This window comes from Glossina fuscipes, unplaced genomic scaffold (assembly GCF_014805625.2).
Source record: "Glossina fuscipes isolate IAEA_lab_2018 unplaced genomic scaffold, Yale_Gfus_2 197, whole genome shotgun sequence".
Classification (NCBI taxonomy): domain Eukaryota; kingdom Metazoa; phylum Arthropoda; class Insecta; order Diptera; family Glossinidae; genus Glossina; species Glossina fuscipes.
This window is the reverse complement of record NW_023998540.1, coordinates 94,911-118,672: the sequence shown is the minus strand read 5'-3', so window position 1 is coordinate 118,672 and position 23,762 is coordinate 94,911. Positions and strand designations below refer to the sequence as shown.

General features: G+C 33.4%; 3 protein-coding genes across 6 annotated transcripts in view; all 3 read left to right on the top strand.

Annotated features, from left to right (window-relative positions):
* Positions 1-8,889, top strand: part of LOC119641950 (signal transducer and transcription activator-like) — an 11,110-nt gene extending 2,221 nt beyond the window's left edge. For both annotated transcript variants that reach the window (XM_038040880.1, XM_038040881.1), the window contains exons 2-10: positions 4,199-5,032; positions 5,111-5,196; positions 5,737-5,996; positions 6,054-6,273; positions 6,336-6,602; positions 6,674-6,859; positions 7,165-7,300; positions 8,047-8,309; positions 8,373-8,889. In XM_038040880.1, coding sequence (XP_037896808.1) covers positions 4,344-5,032; positions 5,111-5,196; positions 5,737-5,996; positions 6,054-6,273; positions 6,336-6,602; positions 6,674-6,859; positions 7,165-7,300; positions 8,047-8,131 — 1,929 coding nt within the window. In that variant the 5' untranslated portion in view covers positions 4,199-4,343 and the 3' untranslated portion in view covers positions 8,132-8,309; positions 8,373-8,889. The remainder of the gene's footprint in view (positions 1-4,198; positions 5,033-5,110; positions 5,197-5,736; positions 5,997-6,053; positions 6,274-6,335; positions 6,603-6,673; positions 6,860-7,164; positions 7,301-8,046; positions 8,310-8,372) is intronic.
* An 8,044-nt stretch (positions 8,890-16,933) lies between these two features.
* LOC119641951 (signal transducer and transcription activator-like) lies at positions 16,934-19,573 on the top strand. Of its 2 annotated transcripts, XM_038040883.1 has the most exons (6): positions 16,934-18,099; positions 18,534-18,672; positions 18,726-18,843; positions 18,901-19,121; positions 19,184-19,439; positions 19,510-19,573. In XM_038040883.1, the coding sequence occupies exons 2-5, from the start codon at positions 18,569-18,571 to the stop codon at positions 19,185-19,187; spliced, it is 447 nt and encodes a 148-aa protein (XP_037896811.1). In that variant the 5' UTR covers positions 16,934-18,099; positions 18,534-18,568; the 3' UTR covers positions 19,188-19,439; positions 19,510-19,573. The 2 variants fall into 2 exon arrangements, with proteins under 2 accessions (XP_037896811.1, XP_037896810.1); XM_038040882.1 differs by having other exon boundaries at positions 16,934-18,672.
* A 2,795-nt stretch (positions 19,574-22,368) lies between these two features.
* LOC119641959 (signal transducer and transcription activator-like) overlaps positions 22,369-23,762 on the top strand; it is a 43,349-nt gene continuing 41,955 nt past the window's right edge. Inside the window, exon 1 of one of the 2 annotated variants that reach the window (XR_005247915.1) lies at positions 22,369-22,716. The gene's annotated coding sequence lies outside the window, so the exon portion shown is untranslated. Of the gene's footprint in view, positions 22,725-23,762 lie in introns of both variants that reach the window. The other variant, XR_005247914.1, reaches the window with a different exon arrangement.

The window sequence follows — 23,762 nt, the reverse complement described above, 5'->3', positions numbered from 1 at the left end:
TTTTTAAGCCGCATAAAAAGTATTCAACTCCCCACAAAACCATTGAACAGAAACTTATACCTTAAGTTGGTTGTCGATGACTGGCATAGAAATATCTATAAATAAGGAATCAAAGTTTACAGAGGATCAGTGGACAACAATAATTGATTAAAATAAGGTGTTGAAGGTTCTCTGAGATCAATCTTACTGAACTGTAAATACATGGACCGACCACTTTCTAGTTTGACCGGGGTATGAAAAACATGCTCCTCTTATACGTAAGGCTGTTCGCAAAATTGAAATCGCCGCACGTTATCTTTGTGCTCGGCAATCTTAATTTACTATATTTCACATCTTAAAGACACAAGTTTTGTGATTTCTATCGAAAAATCATAAAAATGCAACAATTTTTTTGGGGAAGTCTTCGTCTAAGCCCTTTCCGCGGAATGTCTCCGATAAGACCTATCATGATAAACATTTTTCGATATTCGAGAAGAAAATAGCTACGCAACTGACTCTCTTCTCTTTTTCATACTTCTTTGCTTTGTAGTAAGATTATTACAGGAGAGAAAAAGCCTCCTCCCCTTAGTTTCCGAATGGAAAACCTTGCTTGCGAAAGAAAAACGTGATACTCTGTTCTAACCGACACTTCATTTACTCAGTAAGAAGTGATGAATCCTTTAATTATAGCTTACAGCTTAGTTTCTGCTATGCTTGATTTGATTGTGGGAGGATTTGTATTGATAAACATTTGAGCTGTTACTCTCTCGAACTGCTTCGATCTGTAAAAGTTTTGGCAGATCAATGGAGAAAGAACTCTTAAGAAATAAACTCTGCTTCCCTTTACCTTTCCTCCTTTATTTTGGTTTTCGATTATCGGCGGGAGGAGGGCTAACGGTAGTTTATGTAGAATCTTTAGTCCATTAATTTTTCCATGTTTTTGCTCCCAATCGGTTTTGTGTTTTCATAGTGTTAAAAAAGCCGTGGATTGGTACGCCCATGGCAGTGTATGTATGTGTGTTACACAAAGACGTCAGCGAATCCCAAGCAAGACAAATTAACCCATGGAGGTTTTTACACCTATCACTTTCTTATGATTTATTTAAAAGTAATTGAATTAAAAGGTTTTTCCATACAACTCCCCATTGAACCGGTAAAAAAACCCATTCATTGCAATTTTATTACATAACATCGGAAAATGCATTATTAACGAAGGGATAAATAAACAAATTTAATTAATTCGTTATTTAGCATTGTTTTATCATCCACTATGTACGCACGTCTCGGGTTTGCAAATATAAACTAATAAAACTTTCACTTCCACTTGATGACGTATACAACCTGTTAAGCTGTAATGCCGTCGTACGCTTGTTATCAATAACAAGTTACAAATCTTCATTCGGTGTGAGGCGAACATAGACTACCTACCCATCATTACAAAAAATATATATCACATATATATCCGATATCGAATCGAAAAGTATTCTTGTTAATTGTCGGAGTAAATTTTTGAAAAAAACTTTTGAACAGTTTTTCATTCAAACTCTAAACACTAGCTGACAGAGAGCAGGCATAAGTTACTGATAACTACATTTTGAAATTTTCAAGATTTGAAATTTTTATTACTTGAAATTATCTGCAATACCCAGGATGTAACGCCTTCTTCCAAATTGACTCGCGGCCGTGAATTGGGAAATGAACACAAAAATTTCAGATCCTTGTCTCAATTTTTGAATTGTGACACATTTTCGCAGCAAATAAATTCGGGTTTACATCCTATGCAGATGCAGCAGGCGATGCGTATAGAATGACGATAAACTTAGCATGTCTTGAATCGTAGATATTGTAAATAATTCTCATGCTCTTTGTTTCTCTCGTTCTGTTTATTAGCTTATCAAGAAATCATTAATGTTAGTTAGCGTTCGATTGAGTTTTGCAAATCGCACCCACTCTGTTGTAAATAACATGTCACTTACGTTATCTTATGAAAGTAATTTAAATTTCCCCTTTCTACGACGAGCACCTATCTTCAACGTCATGTGAAAATTCTTTTCACACGAATTTTTTGGGGGCATATTTACCGTTAGATGTATTATAAAGAGAAGATTAAGATATTCAGCAACGTAGCCTTTAATCTATGTTGATCCTCTGACTTATATCAAATATGATCGTAAAGATGGTCGTTCGCTCACACTCGTAAATTTATTTTTTCACCGTCATATGAACGCGTTTTTCGTGTTCATTAGGACACATCTTTTTAAAAGGCTTCGACACAAATGTATATGCAGCAGAGCATGTTGGTGTTGCACTGCATTGTCGTTTAGTTACCTCTTGCGAGACTACATTTTTTGTGGACAAGTGATGGTAGATCATTTTGTCATTTAGTTGTCTCTAGTATTACGCTTACAAAAAGCAACTATCACTAGTTAGTAAACATTTTTCTTCTATTGATATTAGAAAACTAGAACACAAGAAAACAAGACAGGCAGACAGAAAGGGAAGCTTACGTCCTTGCAATACGTGATTCTGAATCGGTAGAATATAATTCGGGTATACGTCAAGCCCTTTTGGATACTGTGAGTGGTGTAGGGTCTAAAAAAGGTTTCGAACTTATCATTTACGGAGTGAATTATTTTGTGTTTACTGCAAAAGATATGAATATGAAGGCGGACATGGTTCACCTTCCTGATGCCCTCTAATCTGCACTTAAAAAAAAAAAAAAGGGTCGACTTAACATATTAAGTTCCCAAGACAGGCAAAGGGATTTTCTCGTAAATTTTGTACTATTTCGATTCCAACATATGCTTTCGTTTCAGTTTCTAAAAAATCTTTCACGAATTTTAAGAATTTTTTAAGGTATCAAAAAAATTGAAAACATTTTAGTTTTTCGAAGCTCTCTTCAATAGTTTGTACGGAGAAGGAGCACCTTAGTTGGCCAACTTTTGATCTGATATTATCGATTCACAGACAGTTGTCTTCCTGCGTTCCAGTTACGACGTATTCGTGGAGAGTACTGTATCTTAATGTTATCGATTAAAACATTGTGATATAATTATTATGCTGGATTTTACTTTGAATTTCCTACAAAATTGGTTTTATTAACTAAGAGAACCGGTTTAAGTTGAAATCGAACAAACGTTTAAATTCGCTTTATTTAGCGAATGGATTCTCGGCGCTTACGAAAAGACTTAAGATTAAATATTCCTTATCATAGGATGACATCAAATATAATTTCATTATTATAAATTTTTTCCGCATATTAGTCAAAGCAGTTGACACTGGGGTGTGGCACTATTAATTCTATGTATGTTGAATATTTGACGTAAGGGCTTACAACTTTGTTCTTAACTCTTTAGCGTTTGTTTTGATTGCGAAATTGGTTTATAAATATTCATCATCGACAACAGCGAAAGATTCAGTAAAAATAATGAGCTATTGAAACCTTTTTATTATCCTTTGATAAAAAAGTTTGAACGAGACGCCCGAATAATGAATAAATCCAAGTCTCATTCAATTATAAATCTGCGGAAGGATTAGTTGAAAATAACATTATTGCTATAAAAGATTTTCAGAGGTTATGATCTTACTAACAAGCAAACAAAAAGAATATTTCAAGTAATCAGTCATTTATACTTATAGTACATATTGATATCTTAGGTTCATTAGAATCATGTAAATAATATATATTGTTGTGCGTACAAAGAATGCATGCAAAGTGCCAACTCGATTAAAAATCGAAATCGCATGATGATATATATATATATGATGAATGATATATATATATATATATATGTATCAGACAAAGGTAAATCCGGCTCTTCATTTATTAAAATGCAACCCCGAAACCGTTAGCAAATTAATATCTGCTGATAGTTTCTTAAAAGCAAGTATTCAACACGCCTGACCTTCCTGGACCTCTAGTATATTTCCCCTTCTCACGTTATTGCATTCTAAGGAGGAATGCCGCTTCTTGCACCGTAGGATTGCAATTGTAAGTGACCCATACTTAATACCGCATAACCCAATCATTAGTGCGATATTCGCCTGAGCCATCCGAGATTCTTTCCAAGATAAATTTTTCACTCGTGTAGTAAACAGAATGACTTTACGCTGGGTAGGAAAGTAACTTCTTACTAGCAAAGAGGGTAGCACAGGTTTTTTATATTTGGTTGGAAAGCTTTCAAAACTTACTCTCAATCTTTTACATTATTTATTGCAGGCGTTACAGAATACATATGACGGATGAGCTCTGCAGCTAGGTAGCACAACGGAATAAAATTGTTCTAAAAACTAACCAACAGGATTGAAATTTTATTTCCCGCATATAAAAGACATTCGTGGAAGAACTAGAATTTCTTAAACAAATGTCTCAGTACCTGCTCATGGATGGTGTCGGCCACAATAACAACAGTGGTGAAGCTAGTATCAGTAGCAGTAATGCTTCCACCGCCATTTTGCCTAGCCTGTCCACCTCCCGATCATTAAGTAATGGCGCTTCGTATTGCGATGATACGTTATACGCTATTCATGATGAAATATCAAATTTAAATTTGAGTATTAACAAAATTTTCGGCGAATTACAGCAATTTCGTACCGAATATGAAGCTTTCCATGTCGCTTACAACGCCCACAATCAACACACAGCCCTTACAGGGTCGCATAATGACGACTTGGAAATGCAACAGCGGTACATGTCAGTGAGTAGCAAACGCAATACCATGTTACACGACTTGCGCGCTATTATTCTAAAGTACGATTCAATGCAAAGTACGGTAATTATTGAACTGAGAAATTGGCAGCGCAACCAGGCGTTAGCCGCTAATGGAGCAATGTTTCGAGATAATCTTGATGATATACAGCGTTGCATTGAACTGTTGATAGAAATGATTGGAAAAATTCTTGACATTGTCAATATGCTGCAAACAATGCCACTTGATACTAACAATGGTTTAAGCGAATTGACCGCCCATGCCCGAAATGCGCAGCAATTATTAATATTGTCGTCATTTATTGTGGAAAAGCAGCCACCGCAAGTTATGAAAAAGAAGACTAAGTAAGTAAATGAAATGATAGAGTCTCCTTAAAGCATATTTTAAGAACTTGTTATTCCATATTATTAAATATTGAATAGATTTGTGGCTGCCGTGCGTTGGCTGATTGGACCTCAACTGGGTATTAGTGCTAATTCACCTTCTGTAGAGTGCATTATAATGTCAGGTAAATTAAATGAAATTAGCTGCCTGGAAAGAGACTTCTCGGAATATAATTGGCTGGTTGAAGATTTGTAGACCACTCAAGAAATTTTTACACTTGCAATCAATGAGAAGGACGGGCTTGAAAGAGGCAGGATTGGTTCGTAAGCTGATTAGCAGGGTGGGCGAAAAAGTATGTAGGCTTGCCAGGAAATTTGCAGTTGATAGGAGGACAGAGTGAGGATAGTTAGTAATAGAGATCGAAAATAGACAAACTGACGAAGAAATAGCAAAACTAGTTGGAAAGCAATTAGCTAGAAGAGAAATAAGAAACTGGAAAAGAGAAGTCACTACTCTCTAAGAGCTCGAAGTTTCAAGGTCTTTTAAAAATCTCTGATTTGGGTAGAAGGCGAGCACATTATTCACATCGACACTAAGTAGGCTAATAAATACATAGCTCTTTTCAAAAAGGCCTAGGCCGAGTAGCAAAATGAAGGACTAAATTAAATACCTATGATGTGCAACAATTGAAATTTACAATTTTGTTGTTGCTTTCTTTCTAAAGAGTCCCAGGCTCAACGGCATTCCGCGCAACGTAATATGTCTGAAGTAACAGCCCCTAACCTTTCTACTAGTGGCGATCTAGAGAATAATACCACCGTCATGGATTATGATAATCAGACACGCATATTCTCCGGCACTTTTAGAACTCTTCAATTGTGGGATATTAAGAGGCCTGAAAGAAAAGGTAGTGAAAGCGTAACGGACGAAAAATTTACCTTACTCTTCCATACTTCTGCAATAGTTAACGATTATAGAATAAAGGTAATTAGGAACGATTGAATGTAATAGAAGATGACGTTTTGAAAATTTTGTTTCCAGGTTTGGACCCTATCGTTGCCGGTGGTCGTAACAGTACACGGAACTCAAGAACCGCAAGCTTGGGCCACTATTACTTGGGATAATGCATTTTCCAATATCGTGCGCGAACCTTTTCAAGTACCTGAACGTGTTGTTTGGTCTCAGATAGCGTTGGCTTTAAATACTAAATTTGAATCAATCACCGGTCGGCCTCTAACTGATGATAATTTAAATTTTATTTGTAAGTCTTTACTTTGCGGCAAATAAGTGGCCATTTTTCTTTTAATTTATCTTACTTCCCAGATGAAAAGCTTTTCCCGTTAAAAAATGCGGGAGGAGAGCACAAGGAATATGTAACATGGGCACAATTTTGTAAAGAAAAATTACCGGAGCGATCTTTCACATTCTGGGAATGGTTTTTTGCTATTATGAAGTTAACTAAGGAGCATTGTCAAAGCATTTGGAAGGCTGGTTCAATAGTGGGCTTTATAAGCAAGCTTAAAGCTGACGAGATTTTACGCCAATCACCCATGGGTACATTTTTATTGAGATTCTCTGACAGTGAGCTTGGTAAAAGAATGATAGAAAAGGCTTTTCTGTGTTAGTACAATTGTTAGCACTTTTTTCATTTTTATTCTTAGGCGGCATCACCTTAGCTTTAACTAATGAACAGAATTCGGTATTAATGTTGTCACCATGGACACCTCGTGATCTGAGTATTCGAGGTTTAGCTGATCGCATACATGACATACCCTTATTATTACGAGTTTACCCTTCTAATCGCTCACGCGACGATGCTTTCGGTGAATTTTATACCCAACGTCCGAGTAAGTAATTGAAAAAAAATATGATCCTTAATCATTTCAGGAGTACATATTAATCCTATCATTGCATTTCTTATAACACTCTTGCAAAGCTCATTAACAGAAAGTTTTGAAAAAGCCTCGAAAAACGCGATTTTCTTATTATCTAACAACTACATTACCATCCAAATTGATTAATGTACCATATAGTTTGTACACTAATGGCAAATTGGCAGAGCGACAAAAGATATATATATATGCGCTGAAAGCAGCAAAAATCGAATCATTTATATTATGTTATTATATTTTTCTTGTTTAAAAATGTATAGATAATACTATAAGTGCAGATGGTTACGTTTCAAACACTATCATAGCTTTTGTACCAGCTATAGAAAGTGCAATGGGTACAGTTGGGCCACAATACGAAATACAGTCAAGTCAGCGACAGGATGTCCATATGGTCAAGTAAGTGGCATCCAAATTAGAAAATGTTTTAAACGAATTTTGCATATCGCCATAATATATCGGCTATCAATTGATGTTCGTGTATGTCTTTTCTCTTCTTAATTATATTTCGTATTACATGTTTTAATATTTGTGACCCTTTCGTTGGCAATCACAAAGTATGAGATGCTTTATTGTTTACAAATTAGAAAAACTATTTAAGGAAGTGTTTATACCGTAATTGCAACTTAACGTGGCTTATACAAATTCATTGCTTTTATGATTACAAGATTGATTGTGGATAAGAATGTTGGTGATAGTTAAGATACGTCGATTACATCTCGTCTTAAGAAGTAAGTACTTCTGCAGGATACCCCGCAACGTCTTGAACCTGCTTCTAAGAGGGTGTTCAACCAGAAACTGCACGCGACAGTACTATGGTGTCGACAATGCATTATTCCCAGCGATAGTAGGGTGGCATCGTTAATAACCAAATTTGCAGCATTTGTCCAGTCCGTTCCGTAACTCCTTTTCCGTCTTCAAATTAATCAAATCGTTAAAATGAAAGCTGGCCAGCTATTTCCAACATATAGCTTCGAAAAATTGTAGGAGTATAGCATACAGTAGGTGAACAAATCGATTTATCAAAAGTGATATTTCGTGAAGGCACCCTTTATGAAAATTCCCTCGGCCCGCTTAATTCATTATCTATTTTATTTCTAATCACTTAAAAACTAAGCAGAAAAAAATTGTTACATTTTAATTAGCATTGCACAAAATGATGTAAGCCCAGTTGATGACTACAATGGAGCTAACCTAACCTTTTCGGACCTCGACTGGGGAAACTATTAAATTCTGTATGTTGAGCCAAGTGACTGCGAGACAAAGGATGGAAAAGCATTAGGACAAAGTACCTGTTCGTCAATTAACTTACCCCAGCGGTTGTCAATTAACTTCATTCATTGGTGCAATAGATTAATTAATATATTCTATGCTTGCAACCAAGTGATTGCGGAAATTTGATTTCAAAGTAAATGACAATTAAAAAGGAAATTGATGAAGTTTTTGCAAATTTTGTTTTATTTATTTCCAGAGCATGTCTTCAAATATTACATGAATCTAAACGAACGTAGCCATGTTAAGGAATTGATCTCTATTTTCTTGAAACCGGTATTAACATGTAAAAAATTTGATTGTTAAATGAGTTTTTTTTAAATACTTTTTATTGCTTTAACTAAAAAGAATGCAATTAAATGAAATAATTTTAAGTATATAACACATTTCTTTCAACAAATCGAATTAATATTTAACGAATGTTAAGAAGTTAGTGCAATTTTATATAACAAAATTCGAATAATGCTTTAGATAAAAGATGTTAATCATTCAATTAAAGTTTAACACTTATGTTGATGAGTTGTTACAGTTAGTGATGCTTTCGTTCATAGGTTTTCCTTTTAGAGAGTTCAGGTGATTTTAGTTATGCTTTTAACATTGTAATTTAATTGCCTTGGCACATAATAATTCACAAGTCCTTATACATTTCATTATTTTATTGGTAGATTCAACATGTGACGTAATCTTTCTTTAATATTTCTTATAAAAATCTTTGATAATTTTCTCTTTTAATTTTCTCAATTAATAAAAAATATCATAGTAAATAGCGAAATCTTTACAACGTCACTGCACTAACCAGAAAGAACTAAAATTGTTCTCATCCTTTTTTAGGAATACCCATATTATCTTAATATGGTAGGGTTACCGCCTCAATACTTAACATATAGCATAAGTAAAGAAGCTTTTCGACCCACCGGCAATTAATAATAACACGTGTGTATGCCTTTAATTGCTTTCAGTAGTCAAATCAAGAATTGTTATAGGTAGATTCTATTATAAGTTATTTTGAACAAGAATCCGCTCATTCCCTTCATTAGTCGACGTTTACACGATAAATAGGATATCATGTTAATAATTAATCAAACCCAGTTAAAGTGTCTTTTTAAGTCAATGAAAAAGGAGCCAAGCACTATATACTCTAGATTTATATAATTTATTTACGTTGCATCGTGGGATGAAGTATCATTTCCTGTTATCGAAAGCACAAGTATAAAACTTCAAAACCTTTGTTAGTATCACGATCTTGTAAAAACTCAAGAAATATTTTTCAAAATTTTCTTGCAGTAATGCCCTTTAAGTTCTTAGAAAATGTTGTTTATGCATTACTTAAGTGTTTGGACTCGTAACTGGGGCAGCGAATACCATTTTTCAAATTTCAGCTCAGACTTACAACTTAATACCTACCCAAAGATTAGCAAAAGCAGCGTCGGCAATTAATGCACCGACGAAAAGTTCTGATTCGTGAAGTAATAGCGATAACAACAACAGATAAACCGAGGGAAGCAAAGATATATTTATGTCTTATAAGAATTATCCCTTTTTTTAAAATTCCAAAATCAGTGTGAGAACGTAAGCCTGCCGACCCTTTGAATTACATTCATGTGGCCGTATAGCACAACAAAACGGTTTGCATTTACTTTTGTACGCCTCGTCCGCATGTCATTATGGTTTCTTAAAGTCTAATCTATTCTCTTCGTAGCGTTGCGTTACGTTATTGATAACTTGTCCTTTCCTACACCGCATTATTACTAATCGTTTTCATTAATTAATGAGTGTTTATTAAAATTTCATTTCATTTGATTTATTAAAAGACTAATAGCAACAGCTACAACAGCTATACCACGCCTAATGACATAAAACTATCATAAATAAAACAAAATTCTTGATAAATACGAGACGATTGTGGTTAAATAAAAATTTATTAATTAATTTCTCTTTAAGTAAATAAAAAATAGTACAACAAAATATTTTTATTAATTAATAAAAAATAGTAAAGTGAATTAATCTGATATATATGAAGCGATATCGGTTTGTTGAAGCATATATATAAACATATACATATGCATATGAACATCTGTGTGCTATTGCACGTTTATTAATAACGGAAATATTTAAAAACTAGTTTTCGCGTTTAAGAAATTTATTCGTATCGCTATCGCTGGATGGGAGTATAAGTGTACTATTTAAAGTATAGGTGGTTTATATAACAAAAAATGTAATTGTATTTCTACCGTCGTACTTAGTCGATTAAATGGTATAAAGTTGAAAAGATATAAAAGAACGAATTTTTTTTTTTCGTTCAAATTGCTTACGTTAACTATGAGTGTTAAAGTTCAATGTATTTCTAATTATCTCGTGCTGAAAACATATGCCAGTGCCTTACACTTCTTCCCCCTTCTGTTCCAAAAATGAAATTGAAACCTCTGCCGGCTTAGTATGCGAATCAAGAATTTAACAATATCACAAATAATTTAGGTTTAGTTACTTGTGAAAATATTACTACTAAGTAACTTAGAGTATCAAAACAAGGTCTCTTCATTGCGGAGGACTTTAAGATGAAAATCAACTCCAACAAGTATTTTCCTAAATACAGTCGAAACACTGAGGCTTCGTCACGCATCGTAACCATTGGTGCGTTAGTATTCCTTATCTGATTTTCTTCTCTCGTAAGATGAGCTCTTTTAGCACAATAACCGTTATATAAGCGCAAACTTAACGGAAGGACATACAGACCCATCATTAAGTTATAGGCGGCGACAAGATGACATGTCAATATCGATTGAAGAATATGCAATTTAAACAAAAAGAGCAAAGTAAGAGTGTACCCGGTAAAGGTCGACTATTAGATTCCCTACACCGCTTTACATAGTACAGTTGTTCATTCTCTGCAGAGAATTTCTTCAAAATATATTAAAAATTGCAAGCTATAGTTTTGAACAACAAAATGCACGGACAGACAAGGTCGAATCAGAAAATGATTCTGATTTGATCGGTATTATAAAAGATGGATCTATCTTAAGGCTTTCTGGGTGTTACGTACATACTTAATATACCCTGTACCACAAATCGTATAGGATATGAAAAGCGGGACTCTCTTCATATTATTAATCATTGGTCTGTGTTCGCCCACCAGACGGAAGAGTAACGAAATGAAGACTACATACATTTTTCATAAAAACGCATTGTTCGAAAGATGGTTTAGGTAACGTGAAAATTTGGTTTTATTATTATTATTATTATTATAAATTTAGCAAGAGAATAAATTTTAAGACTAAAGTCTTAAAGCACTCTAGGGCTATCGGCTTTTATTAAAAAACTCTACCGCACTTGAGGTTTGAACCCACGACTATTGAGTTGCTATTCGAGACTCTTGCCTACTCGGCCACTCAGGCGGATCAAAATTTGGTTTTAATTAATTATCTTTTGAAGTTTCCACTACTTAAAAAAATTATTAAAAAAAACTCAACACAATGGACTCAGAATTCTTTGAGACTGCATGGTGGAAGTCAGTTCTTTAAGTGATGTAATTTCCTTGTCAATGAGCATCCTTACATTTGTTTATATTAAAAACGTTTGCAAAATGGGCGTTTCCAGTGGAATATTCGGAAAAGAAAAAGTTTATAAACAAATTCAGCTTTAACAAGTAAGCAAATTATATTCGGTTGCGACCGAATTTTCCATACACATCACCGTTATCGTATAAAGGATTAAAGAGAAGGAGAATTATATATTTGCTTATGTCATAGTAACGGGTGGGCGTGACTGATTTTTGAAATTCTTATGGATTAATTTGGTGGAAATTTATATCGTGTGTCAGTTATAGTGTACAATCAACGATCAAAAGACACGGAAAGCAAACGTGTTCTCAGTGTTGGTTTTATAGACCAGTGGATGTTGTAGCGCATCTCCAAAGTTTTTCGCAGATTTGTACACCAATATCTTTTGGCTAATGATCAAAAACGTAATTTTGTAATACTTTGAATAAGAAAGAGAGCGCTCCCAGTTTACGTGGTACTAGAGGCGTGTTCTTCGACCGATTTGGCCCGTGTTCAATACTAACTTGAATGCAAGAGCTTCCAATGTCTCTGTCAAATTTGAAGCCAATAGCTTAATTTTTGCTTAAAACGGACATTATAGACGGCAGACAACCAGACGGACATGCTTAAATCGATTCAGAATATATTGCTGATCAAGAATATATATATATATATAAGTTTTCTGGTATCTCTAAATCTTCCTTTTGGGCGTTGCGAACGTTTTGACACAATGAATATATTCTTAATCCTTCGGTAATCGGCATAAAAAATTGGAAGTTGACTTACTCAGACCATCGCTCCTACATGGTGATCTATAAACTGTTCTGTATGAAAGAAATTTAGATTAATTCTGCGCTCTTTAGTTTTAAGTTAAGATAATTGGTTCATATTTTCTTTCGTCCAGCAATGTTTTTATTCGTTCCAATCATATGTAATTGATAGCGTCATACAATTAACAGCAAACCTCTGTAATATTTACAATTGTTTATAATTATTTAAATAGTAGTTACTAGTTTGCTAGCTAATGTGAGAAGTCGCGTCGCGTATGCAATGCGCATGAACGCACTTTAAATGTCGTAAATACCGATCTGCTGCCTTAAATAAGAGTATTCTTAGAAAATTTTTTATGTCAGAAAATATATCACAGACTAATTTACGGCTATTTCTGAGATGATTTGGAACAAAGGTTTAACTCTCTACGCCTTCACTTACATTTACTGTATGCCGTAGTTTCAATTAACTATTATTAGTGCGGACGTACTTGTATCGAAAAATTATAAATTATAATTTATTTTATTTATAGAATATTTCGTTTACGTGTTGCTTTCAACAAGCGTTACCTTCATGGAAACGATTATTTCGCGGGCTGCTTGACAAGTCGTCCGAAGTCTTACTGGCATCGAGTTTTTTTCACTTTTAAAATAATTGTCCGATAGCAGTTACTGTTCTTGTTATTATGGGACTCACAAAATACATTCAAGAACGGTTTAATAACCAATGGACAAGATGGCAACAACAATCTAAAATAAGGCAGTAAACCAATAAACAAAGAAGAATTGCTTTTAAGTTTAGTTACAAATGATATCGATTCTGATATCAAACCTGAAGGCAATACCTTCTTTGGGCGTATCCCTTAAGATCGCAACTTTCTATGAAGTAGCGACTTTAGAACAAAAAAAAAAAACACTTTTTAAGCCGCATAAAAAGTATTCAACTCCCCACAAAACCATTGAACAGAAACTTATACCTTAAGTTGGTTGTCGATGACTGGCATAGAAATATCTATAAATAAGGAATCAAAGTTTACAGAGGATCAGTGGACAACAATAATTGATTAAAATAAGGTGTTGAAGGTTCTCTGAGATCAATCTTACTGAACTGTAAATATATGGACCGACCACTTTCTAGTTTGACCGGGGTATGAAAAACATGCTCCTCTTATACGTAAGGCTGTTCGCAAAATTGAAATCGCCGCACGTTGTCTTTGTGCTCGGCAATCTTAATTTACTATATTTCACATCTTAAAGACACAAGTTTTGTGATTTCTATCGAAAAATCATAAAAATGCAACAATTTTTTTGGGGAAGTCTTCGTCTAAGCCCTTTCCGCGGAATGTCTCCGATAAGACCTATCATGATAAACATTTTTCGATATTCGAGAAGAAAATAGCTACGCAACTGACTCTCTTCTCTTTTTCATACTTCTTTGCTTTGTAGTAAGATTATTACAGGAGAGAAAAAGCCTCCTCCCCTTAGTTTCCGAATGGAAAACCTTGCTTGCGAAAGAAAAACATGATGCGCTGTTCTAACCGACACTTCATTTACTCAGTAAGAAGTGATGAATCCTTTAATTATAGCTTACAGCTTAGTTTCTGCTATGCTTGATTTGATTGTGGGAGGATTTGTATTGATAAACATTTGAGCTGTTACTCTCTCGAACTGCTTCGATCTGTAAAAGTTTTGGCAGGTCAATGGAGAAAGAACTCTTAAGAAATAAACTCTGCTTCCCTTTACCTTTCCTCCTTTATTTTGGTTTTCGATTGTCGGCGGGAGGAGGGCTAACGGTAGTTTATGTAGAATCTTTAGTCCATTAATTTTTCCATGTTTTTGCTCCCAATCGGTTTTGTGTTTTCATAGAGTTAAAAAATCCGTACATTGGTACGCCCATGACAGTGTATGTGTATGTGCTACGCAAAGACATCAACGAATCCCAAGCAAGACAAATTAACCCATGGAGGTTTTTACACCTATCACTTTCTTATGATTTATTTGAACGTAATTGAATTAAAAGGTTTTTCCATACAACTCCCCATTGAACCGGTAAAAAAACCCATTCATTGCAATTTTATTACATAACATCGGAAAATGCATTATTAACGAAGGGATAAATAAACAAATTTAATTAATTCGTTATTTAGCATTGTTTTATCATCCACTATGTACGCACGTCTCGGGTTTGCAAATATAAACTAATAAAACTTTCACTTCTACTTGATGACGTATACAACCTGTTAAGCTGTAATACCGTCGTACACTTGTTATCACCAACAAGTTACAAATCGTCATTCGATGTGACGCGAACATAGACTACCCATCATTACAAAAAATATATATCACATATATATCCGATATCGAATCGATAAGTATTCTTGTTAATTGTCGGAGTAAATTTTTGAAACAAACTTTTGAACAATTTTTCATCCAAACTCTACACATTAGCTGAAAGATTGCGGGTATAAATTACTGTTAACTATATTTTGAAATTTTCAAGATTTGAAATTTGTTTTACTTGAAATTATCTGCAATACCCAGGATGTAACGCCTTCTTCCAAATTGACTCGCGGCCGTGAATTGGGAAATGAACACAAAAATTTCAGATGTCTGCCTCACTGAATTATGACACATTTTCGCAACAAATAAATTCGGGTTTACATCCTGCGCTATGCAACTATGCAGATGCAGTAGGTGCTGCGTATAGAATGAGGGTAAACTTAGCATGTCTTGAATCGTAGATATTGTAAATAATTCTTATGCTCTTTGTTTCTCTCGTTCTGTTTATTAGCCTATCAAGAAATCATTAATGTTAGTTAGCGTTCGAATGAATTTTGCAAATCGCACCCACTCTGTTCTAAATAACATATCGGTTACGTTATCTTATGAAAGTAATTTAAATTTCCCCTTTCTACGACGACCACCTATCTTGAACGTCATATGAAAATTCTTTTCACACGAATTTTTTGGGAGCATATCTATCGAGTAAAAAAAGGATTGGCTGGTAGATTAAAGGTAGAACTAGGATATTTTGAAATTGACGCAAAGTAGAGAAAAAGTAGGAAAAAATAAATAATATTTTTGAGCAAAAGAAATTGAAATTAAAAAAAATAAAAAAAATGATATTAAAGCAGTCGGGAACAAATTTCTACCAAAAATCGAACGTAAACAAAGAAGATCAATGCCATGTAAAACAAAAAAATTGAGAAAAAAGGATGAATTTAAAGAAGCGCTAATAAGTGAGAAGATTACAGTGAGAATTAGAATTTGTTTTTGAACTTAATGGAAAAATCACTAAAGAATAAAGAATTAAAAATATTTATTGCAAATGACTTTGTTGGTGAACTTCCCGTGGAGTTGCTTAACAGTAACTTTCCGTAGTACGCAGACAAAAATTTCCAAATCTATTGCTCATTACAGAAGAAGAAATAAAAATGAAAAATCATTAAATGCTCTTAAGGGCAATTGCTTAAATAATGAAGGGGAAAAAGAAAGGGAAAGAAAGAAGAGCAACAGCAACATGCAAACATACAAACATAAAAATAACATTGGATTGCCTGTTAGAGTCCTATGTAGCGGTCACCAACGCATTGGTTCTATAAAATACAAAAAACATAGTAAAATATATACATGAGAATATATATATATATATATATATATATACTGATTTGATAATTACTGTTATAAACTCAACTAAAACATGTGCACTATGAAGAAATTGCATTCACATATGCCTATGTCTATGAATGTATGCACACAAGTATATACAAATTAATATTCTGTCAGAACTATAATGGATTCATTAAGCTTTATGAATCATCCTATTCTGCTCACTATAATTATTTAATTAATTAATTACCGCGACTGTAATGTTAATTTCATTATCACTATCGACGTCGTCACCAGCCGCAGTTGATTCTTCGTATAATTTACATACAGCCGTCAGTCTAAATTTTTTTTCTGTCTTTTAATATTTACATCTTAATTTTTTTTATGTTACGTTGTTTCCTACTACTCTCGCATATATATATATATATTTCTTATTCTTGCTTTAGGGAGATATATCCACAGCTTTATTAATATCATTTAACACTTTTCGCTATACTTTTTTTATTTCATATATTTAATAAAAGGAAAAATTGGATATATTTGTAATGCTGAACAACTTTGTGGTCACTCATAAAAAATCATAGGCCGAAGCAAATAGGGCATAGATAGGGCAGGATATAGAGCGGCTCAGCACTTAAGATCAGCCCATTTGGATAAGGATTTTAGCACGTGTATCTCTTTAGTGTAATCTTGGGGTATCTTTGAGATAATTGAATTGAAACGCCCACTGTTACTTCCCAGCTAGAAAGCTTTTCATCGGCAAGTGCGTCTGATCGCTCATAAATTCGGTTTAGATAAATTCGGAGATCGAACAAACATTTAACTTCGCTTTATTTGGAGAATGGAAATATGTATTCATAGTGCTTATAAAACGGCCTAATATGAAATATCCATTATCTCAGGTTGGGATCATAACATAATTCATTATTATCGCATATTAGTAAAGGCAGTTGATATTAGGGTACAGCGCTGTTCACACCTCTGTGTGTGTTGAATACAACTTTGTTCTTAACTCTTTTGCATTTGTTTTAATTGCGAAAATTGTTCGTATATTATTACTCATCGATTACAGCGAAATACACAGTGAATATAATGAGCCGTCGAAACCTTTTTATTATCGTTTGATAAGAAGTTTGCAGGGGAAGGCTGAATAGTGAAAAAGACCAAGACTCGTTTTGATTCTACGGAAGGATTAGACGAAAATAATATTATTGCTATAACAAGTGTTCAAAGCCTTCCGGGCACCTTTTCGCCTTAAGTAACAAATTTTCTCCCTAAACGTTCTGTTTTATATGATCTGATTTGCAAATGACTTGACTATAGTGAAAAAAAAAAAAAAAATTGAAAAAAGTGATCCACTATACTTATAGCATACATTGATAACTAATATCTGTTAGCGTCGTGTTAATAATACGAATTGTAATTACATTCTCTGATTCCTATATCCCAAGATCGCAACTGAAAGTGACCCATACTTGGTACATCAGCATAACATAGTACTCCATGAATAGTATAATATTTGCAGCAAAGAGCCTAACATACGTTTTTGATATTGGGTGAAAAAGCTTTCAAGATCCATTCTTCTATGTTATTTATTATAGAGTTTACTAAATACATAAGACGAATAAGCGGAAGAGAACACAATTGTTCAAAAAACTAATCAACCGCATTGAAACTTTATTTCTCATCCAAAAATAAAGCTAGTATCAGTAGCAGTAATGCTTCCACCGCCATTTTGCCTAGCCTGTCCACCTCCCGATCATTAAGTCATGCCGCTTCGTATTGCGATGATACGTTATACGCTATTCATGATGAGATATCAATTTTAAATTTGAGTATTAACAAAGTTTCCTTAAAGCGTGTTTTAAGGACTTCCATTATTAAACATTTAACAGGTTCACGACTTTCTTGCATTGGCTGATTGGACCTCAACTGGGTATTACAACTAATACACCTTCTGTGGAGTGAATTATAATTTCTGGTGTATTAAATGAACTTAGCGGGCTGACAGGTGAGCTGATAGAATTTATCCCAAAAAAAGGTTGGTTCGTAAGCTGCTTAGCAGGCTGGGAGAAGAAGTGTGTAGACTTGATAGGGTATTTATAGTAGGTAGTAGGACGAAGTGAGGATAGTAAGAAATAGAGATAAAAAATAGACAAGCTGACGAGGAGATAAAAAACCTGGTTGGAACGTAATTACGTATTAAGTAGAGGACACCTAGAAAGCTAGAAAGGATAAGTCACTACTCTCAACGATTTGCTGAAACTCTCTCCGATCTGCATAGAAAGGTAGTAGCTTCCCCCATAGTTTGGCTAATTAGCACATAACCCTTTTAAGAAATGTCCAAATTGAATGGGAAAGTCAAGGACTAAGTTAAATAGCTAAGACGAGATGAAACGGCGCTGTCATAGAAATTAGAAATTTTCTTTTGCGATCGTTTTACAGAGTGTCAGGCCCAACGGTATTCTGCGCAACTTAACATGTCTGAAGTGACAGCCGATACCCTGCCTACTGCTAATCTGGAAAATAATGCTATTATCATGGATTACGATAATCAGACACCCATATTCTCCTGCACTTTTAGGTAAGCAAAATTAAATGATTTCCAATTATTGACTTAAAATATATGCATCGTAGAGCTTTACAATTATGGGATATTAAAAGACCGAAGGGAAAAGCCGTTGAAAGCGGTACCAACGAAAAATTCGCCTTAATCTTTTATACTTCAGCGGCAGTTACTGGTTATAGAATAAAGGTAATTAGGAACGTTTGGATGTAATAAAAGGTAACGTTTTGAAAATGTTGTTCCCAGGTTTGGACTCTATCATTGCCGGTGGTCGTAATAGTGTCTCCAAAGCAAGAACCACAGGCCTTGGTCACTGTTACTTGGGATAATGGGTTTTCCAATATCGTCCGCGAAGCTTTTCATGTGCGTGGACATGCCATTTGGTCCCAGATGGTATTAGCTTTAAATACTACATTTGAACCGATTACTGGTCGGCCTTTAACTGATGATAATTTGAACTTTTTTTTGTAAGTCTTTGCTTTGTCCGCAAATAGCGTACATTTTTGTTTTAATTTATCTTGCTTCTCAGGTGAAAAGCTTTTCCCATTAAAAAACGCGGGAGGAGAGCACATGAGTACAATTTTGTAAAGGAAAAGTACGCGAGCTTAATTCGTTCACATTCTGGGAATGATTTCTAGCTGTTACGAAATTAACTAAGGAACATTGTCAAAGCATTTGGAAGGCTGGTTTAATAATGGGCTCTATCAGTAAGCCTAAAACCGAAGAGATTTTGCGTTAATCACCTGTGGGCACATTTTTATTGAGATTCTCTGACAGTGAATTAGGTAAAAAAACGATTAAAAAGCTTTATTGCATTAGTGTTATTATTAGTCTATTTTTTGTTGGTATTCTTAGGCGGTATCATCTCAGTGGTTATTTCTGCAACCAGTTTAAACTGTCTTACAAGGATTAGGATCTGTTTCTAAGAGTGCCTCCTCACATTATTCATGGAAATATGACGATTTCCATCGTCACGACTGTTTCCTTCAAAAGCTGATTTCCGTCCCGTAGCTTTTTTCTGTCTTGAAATCGATCATATCATTAAAATAAACGCTAGCCAGCCATTTTCAATACGTAGCTCTGAAAAACTGTAGCAGTATAGCAATCGAACAAATCGATTTATCAAATGTGAAATTTAATAAAGACATCCTTTATGAAAAATCCCTCGCATTAATTTATTGACTGTTTCATTTCTAATGACTTAAAGAACTATGCAGCAAAAAATTGTTACATTTTAATTAACGGCGTACAAAATGATATAAACCCAGTTGATGACTACAATGGAGCAGACCTAACCCATCTCGATTGGGAAATTTATTAAATTTAGAATGCTGTGACTAGTAACTTTATAGCGAGGAATAAAAAAGCAATAAGGCAAAGTGCCTGCTCATCAATTAACTTATTCTTAAGGTAAGGAAACGTCAGTCATTATTGCAATAGACTAAATAATATTATTATTATTATTATTTTATTATTATTATTATTATTTTAATTTTAGACTAATGAATTGAATTCTTAGACTAAAAAAAGAGACATCGAGCACTAGCAACACAGGCTATCGGCTCTATTATTATTTTAATTTTAGACTAATGAATTGAATTCTTAGATTAAAAAAAAGACATTGAGCACTAGCAGCACAGAGACTAAATAATACTTTCTATGTTTACAATCAAGACTTATTATAAAAAAATATAATTTGAAAACAAGCGAATGTTTTACAAAAAATTTTTAAATTTATACATAATTCTAATAAATGTGATTTAACTCTTTTTCAGTACAAGTGCGATGAAACTTTATTCTATAATCTTCAGATATTATATTAACCTAAACTAAGATAGTCATGTGGAAGAATTTATCTTCATTTTCTTAAAACTGGTATTAATGTACAAAAAGTGTGATTGTTAAATGAATTTCTACAAATCCTTTTCAATCGTTTAACTAAGAAGAAAGCAATTAAATTTCAACTTTAACCCTTTTTCGAATTCTTCCTTTATGCATAAATAGGTAAGCTCTTCTATTAATTTGTGACTTATCCTTTATTCTATTAATTAATGACAACTACTAATTGTAGTAATGCTAAGTAACGTCGTTTCACTTTCTTGAAAGCACTTCCTAAACTGCCTATAACTTTAAACTCGCATTTAGTATAAACCGTAATCGCACTTTTCCTTTTTAAAATTATTCTTCCTTCCATTTTTGATACAATTTAAAAAATGAATTCAATACCCCGCTTCGTTTATTCCATCTTTTTTTAAATAGGAAAATCTGCCTTATTTTTTTTTTTTGCTACAGAAATACCCACTATCTTTCATTTATGTTCTTTAATACAACGTGTGGTAAGCATAATTTGTACATCCGGCAACATTGTTTTTTGGCGACAGTTCATTTGTTGCTTCTTTAATGGAAGGATGTGAAAGAGAACATAGAAACGCAAAATATATAAGGCTGAGGAATTTGTGTTTCAATTATAATTTACGCACTTAAAAAGTGTTAAATTAGAGTAAAAATTAGTAGAAGTGGTTAAACATTTATTTTATAAATCTATATATTAAAAAATAGGAGCATTTAACTCTGCAAGAATACGTAGAAAATCTAGTGATGCAAAAAGAAAAAATCTAAATTATATGAGAAAGAAAATGTAAAAAGCGTACTTAAGAAGAAAAGGATAAGAACACAAAAGAAAATTTGCGGAAAATCAAGTGTGAAACCTACGGTGAAGAGACAAACGAAGGAAAGCGTAGGTGAGTTTGATTATATACATACGCAAGTGCATGCGAGCTTATATAAGAGAAAAACGAACAAGATAGCAGGTTAGCAGGGTTGCATTGTTAAAAGAATAGAATGTTTTATATGTAAGATTACAGGAGAGGTTGTTATTATATACTTTTACGTTCAACTCTTTACACAGACGAACTGCGAGATTTGAGTATTAATACGTGCAAACGTAATTCGATGAAATAAAAATGCTGACTTCTAGCCGAAGAAAGCACTTTACGTGCCGAATTTATGTTTGACTTCATTGAAGAAACACATATTTCTTTTCTGAGTACCCGCTTGTTTTGTGTTTAGTGCGTCAAGTTGATTTTCAATTTTCACCTGGGTAATATACCACAAATCAGTTGGTTGTAGTTTTGTTTTTAGGATTTAGAAAATTAAAAAAAAAAAATTGTTTTTGATGTAAGGATATTAGTAAACTCTATCACTTCGTAAATGTAAATTGCATATATAGAAAAGTATTTTTCTGTACAGATTTTTACAGTACAAAGGTTTTTTGATTACAATCGAAATTACAAGGCCGCCACTGCATAATTAGCTGTATAAGTTTTTGTATGGTCTTGTATATTCCTAGAGAAGAATTAAAAGAAAACATTTAAGCTATTTATTTAACAAAGGCTAATTCAATGAGCTCACGGTATTTATTTCGTCAAAGGAAATAATTCAGTTTTTAATGAAATTTTGACTTGAAATTAAGCCTGAGGAATATTCAATGGTGAAAGCGAAGGATTGAAGGTCTTTACATCTGTTTAGTTTAATTTGCCCGAAAAATAGCGAACAATTCATATTCGCGATTATTTTAATTCGCGTTTTTTGGAGAGTGTTATGGTTAATATCAACGATATTTTATATGTTGGCAGCCCTTCAACCGTCATTGACATTACATTGTTATTGCTCGTTATATCAATGCGCTCTTCACTCTCGTTAACAACGGTTCATTTCGTGTGCGTGGAATATTGTGATTGAATGGTCGCGTCTATTATAAACGGAGTCTCCATTGTTTGACTCAGCAGAACCTTAAATTAACCAACAAGATAAAAAAATTCCAACATTATTTCCATTTAACAGAAAAGTGTTAAGAATAAAGAAGTCCTTTTTATTGTGATGTATTGACATGGGAAGTCTCTGTATTTTATGCATAGAAAAGTGGAATGTAAAAAAGTAAATGTAAATAATCCGATAAAAGCTAATAAACGCGCATTTAAAAAAGTTGTAGTAGGAATTGATGCCTACGAAATTGCTGTGATTTTGTAGGAGTAATACCAACAATATAACCATCTTTTAAATGTAAGAAGGTAAAAAACCAATATAAAAAAATAATAATTAAAAAAAATTAATACTTAAAAATACATTTTATAGTTATTAATATGTATATGATGTATTCGTGTACATATTTGATTTTCAAAACGTTCCTGAGCATACAAAACATTTGTACAGTGATGAAAGAAATTGTTCCTGCTTTTCATATTATATTCGAAAATATTGTTTTTATTATGATAACTATAAAAAGATTATAAATGTAAAGACCAATCCATCAACATACATAAGCGTTTAGTATCTGTTGAATGATATATTGGGCGCAAATATGGAAGATGCAAATTTTAATGGAAATTTCTTTAAAACCAACAAACAACTTCAATTGAGTATTTTAAAGACATTTTCAAAACTGAAAAGTCCATAAAAAGGTGACTGGCAATTATAGCGCCTAACGAAGAATCGAAAACCGTTATATTACAAATCAAGTCAAATTACTTATGATTGTGGAGTAAAGTTCTTGTATCAAAATTTTATGCAAATTTGAAACTTAGTAAATTTCGATAGGAAAACGTCTGAAAGCAATGAAAGAGCCTACGTTTTAAATATACTTGTCTACAATATGTGTAAAGATTTACTGAAAACTTGATTGAATCACGCTCATTAGCAGATAATGGCCGAGAGCAATAAATATGTTAGAGATAAAAGACTCTAATAAGGAACTTTGCAAATCACTTGTATGATTTATTTTCGAAGCAAAAAAGGGAAATCAAAAATACTTTTCTTTACAAAGGTAAAATATAATTACATTATGTGAAATTCGGCCGCCTTGAAAAGGGTACATAATTTTGAACTTCAACTTATTGATACAATTACTTACATTAAAATCAGGGGGACGGAACAGCGAACGATATTTCTTCGAATTTCACTCAGAAATTAAGCAAAATCGGCAAGTTGCACTTTTCTACGGTTCTGAACAAACGCAGTACAAGCTGTGATGCACTAAAAAGCAACTATAAAATACTTTAATCTTTTGATATTGTTGTCCGAAAGTAATTATGAATTATGAATTATGAATT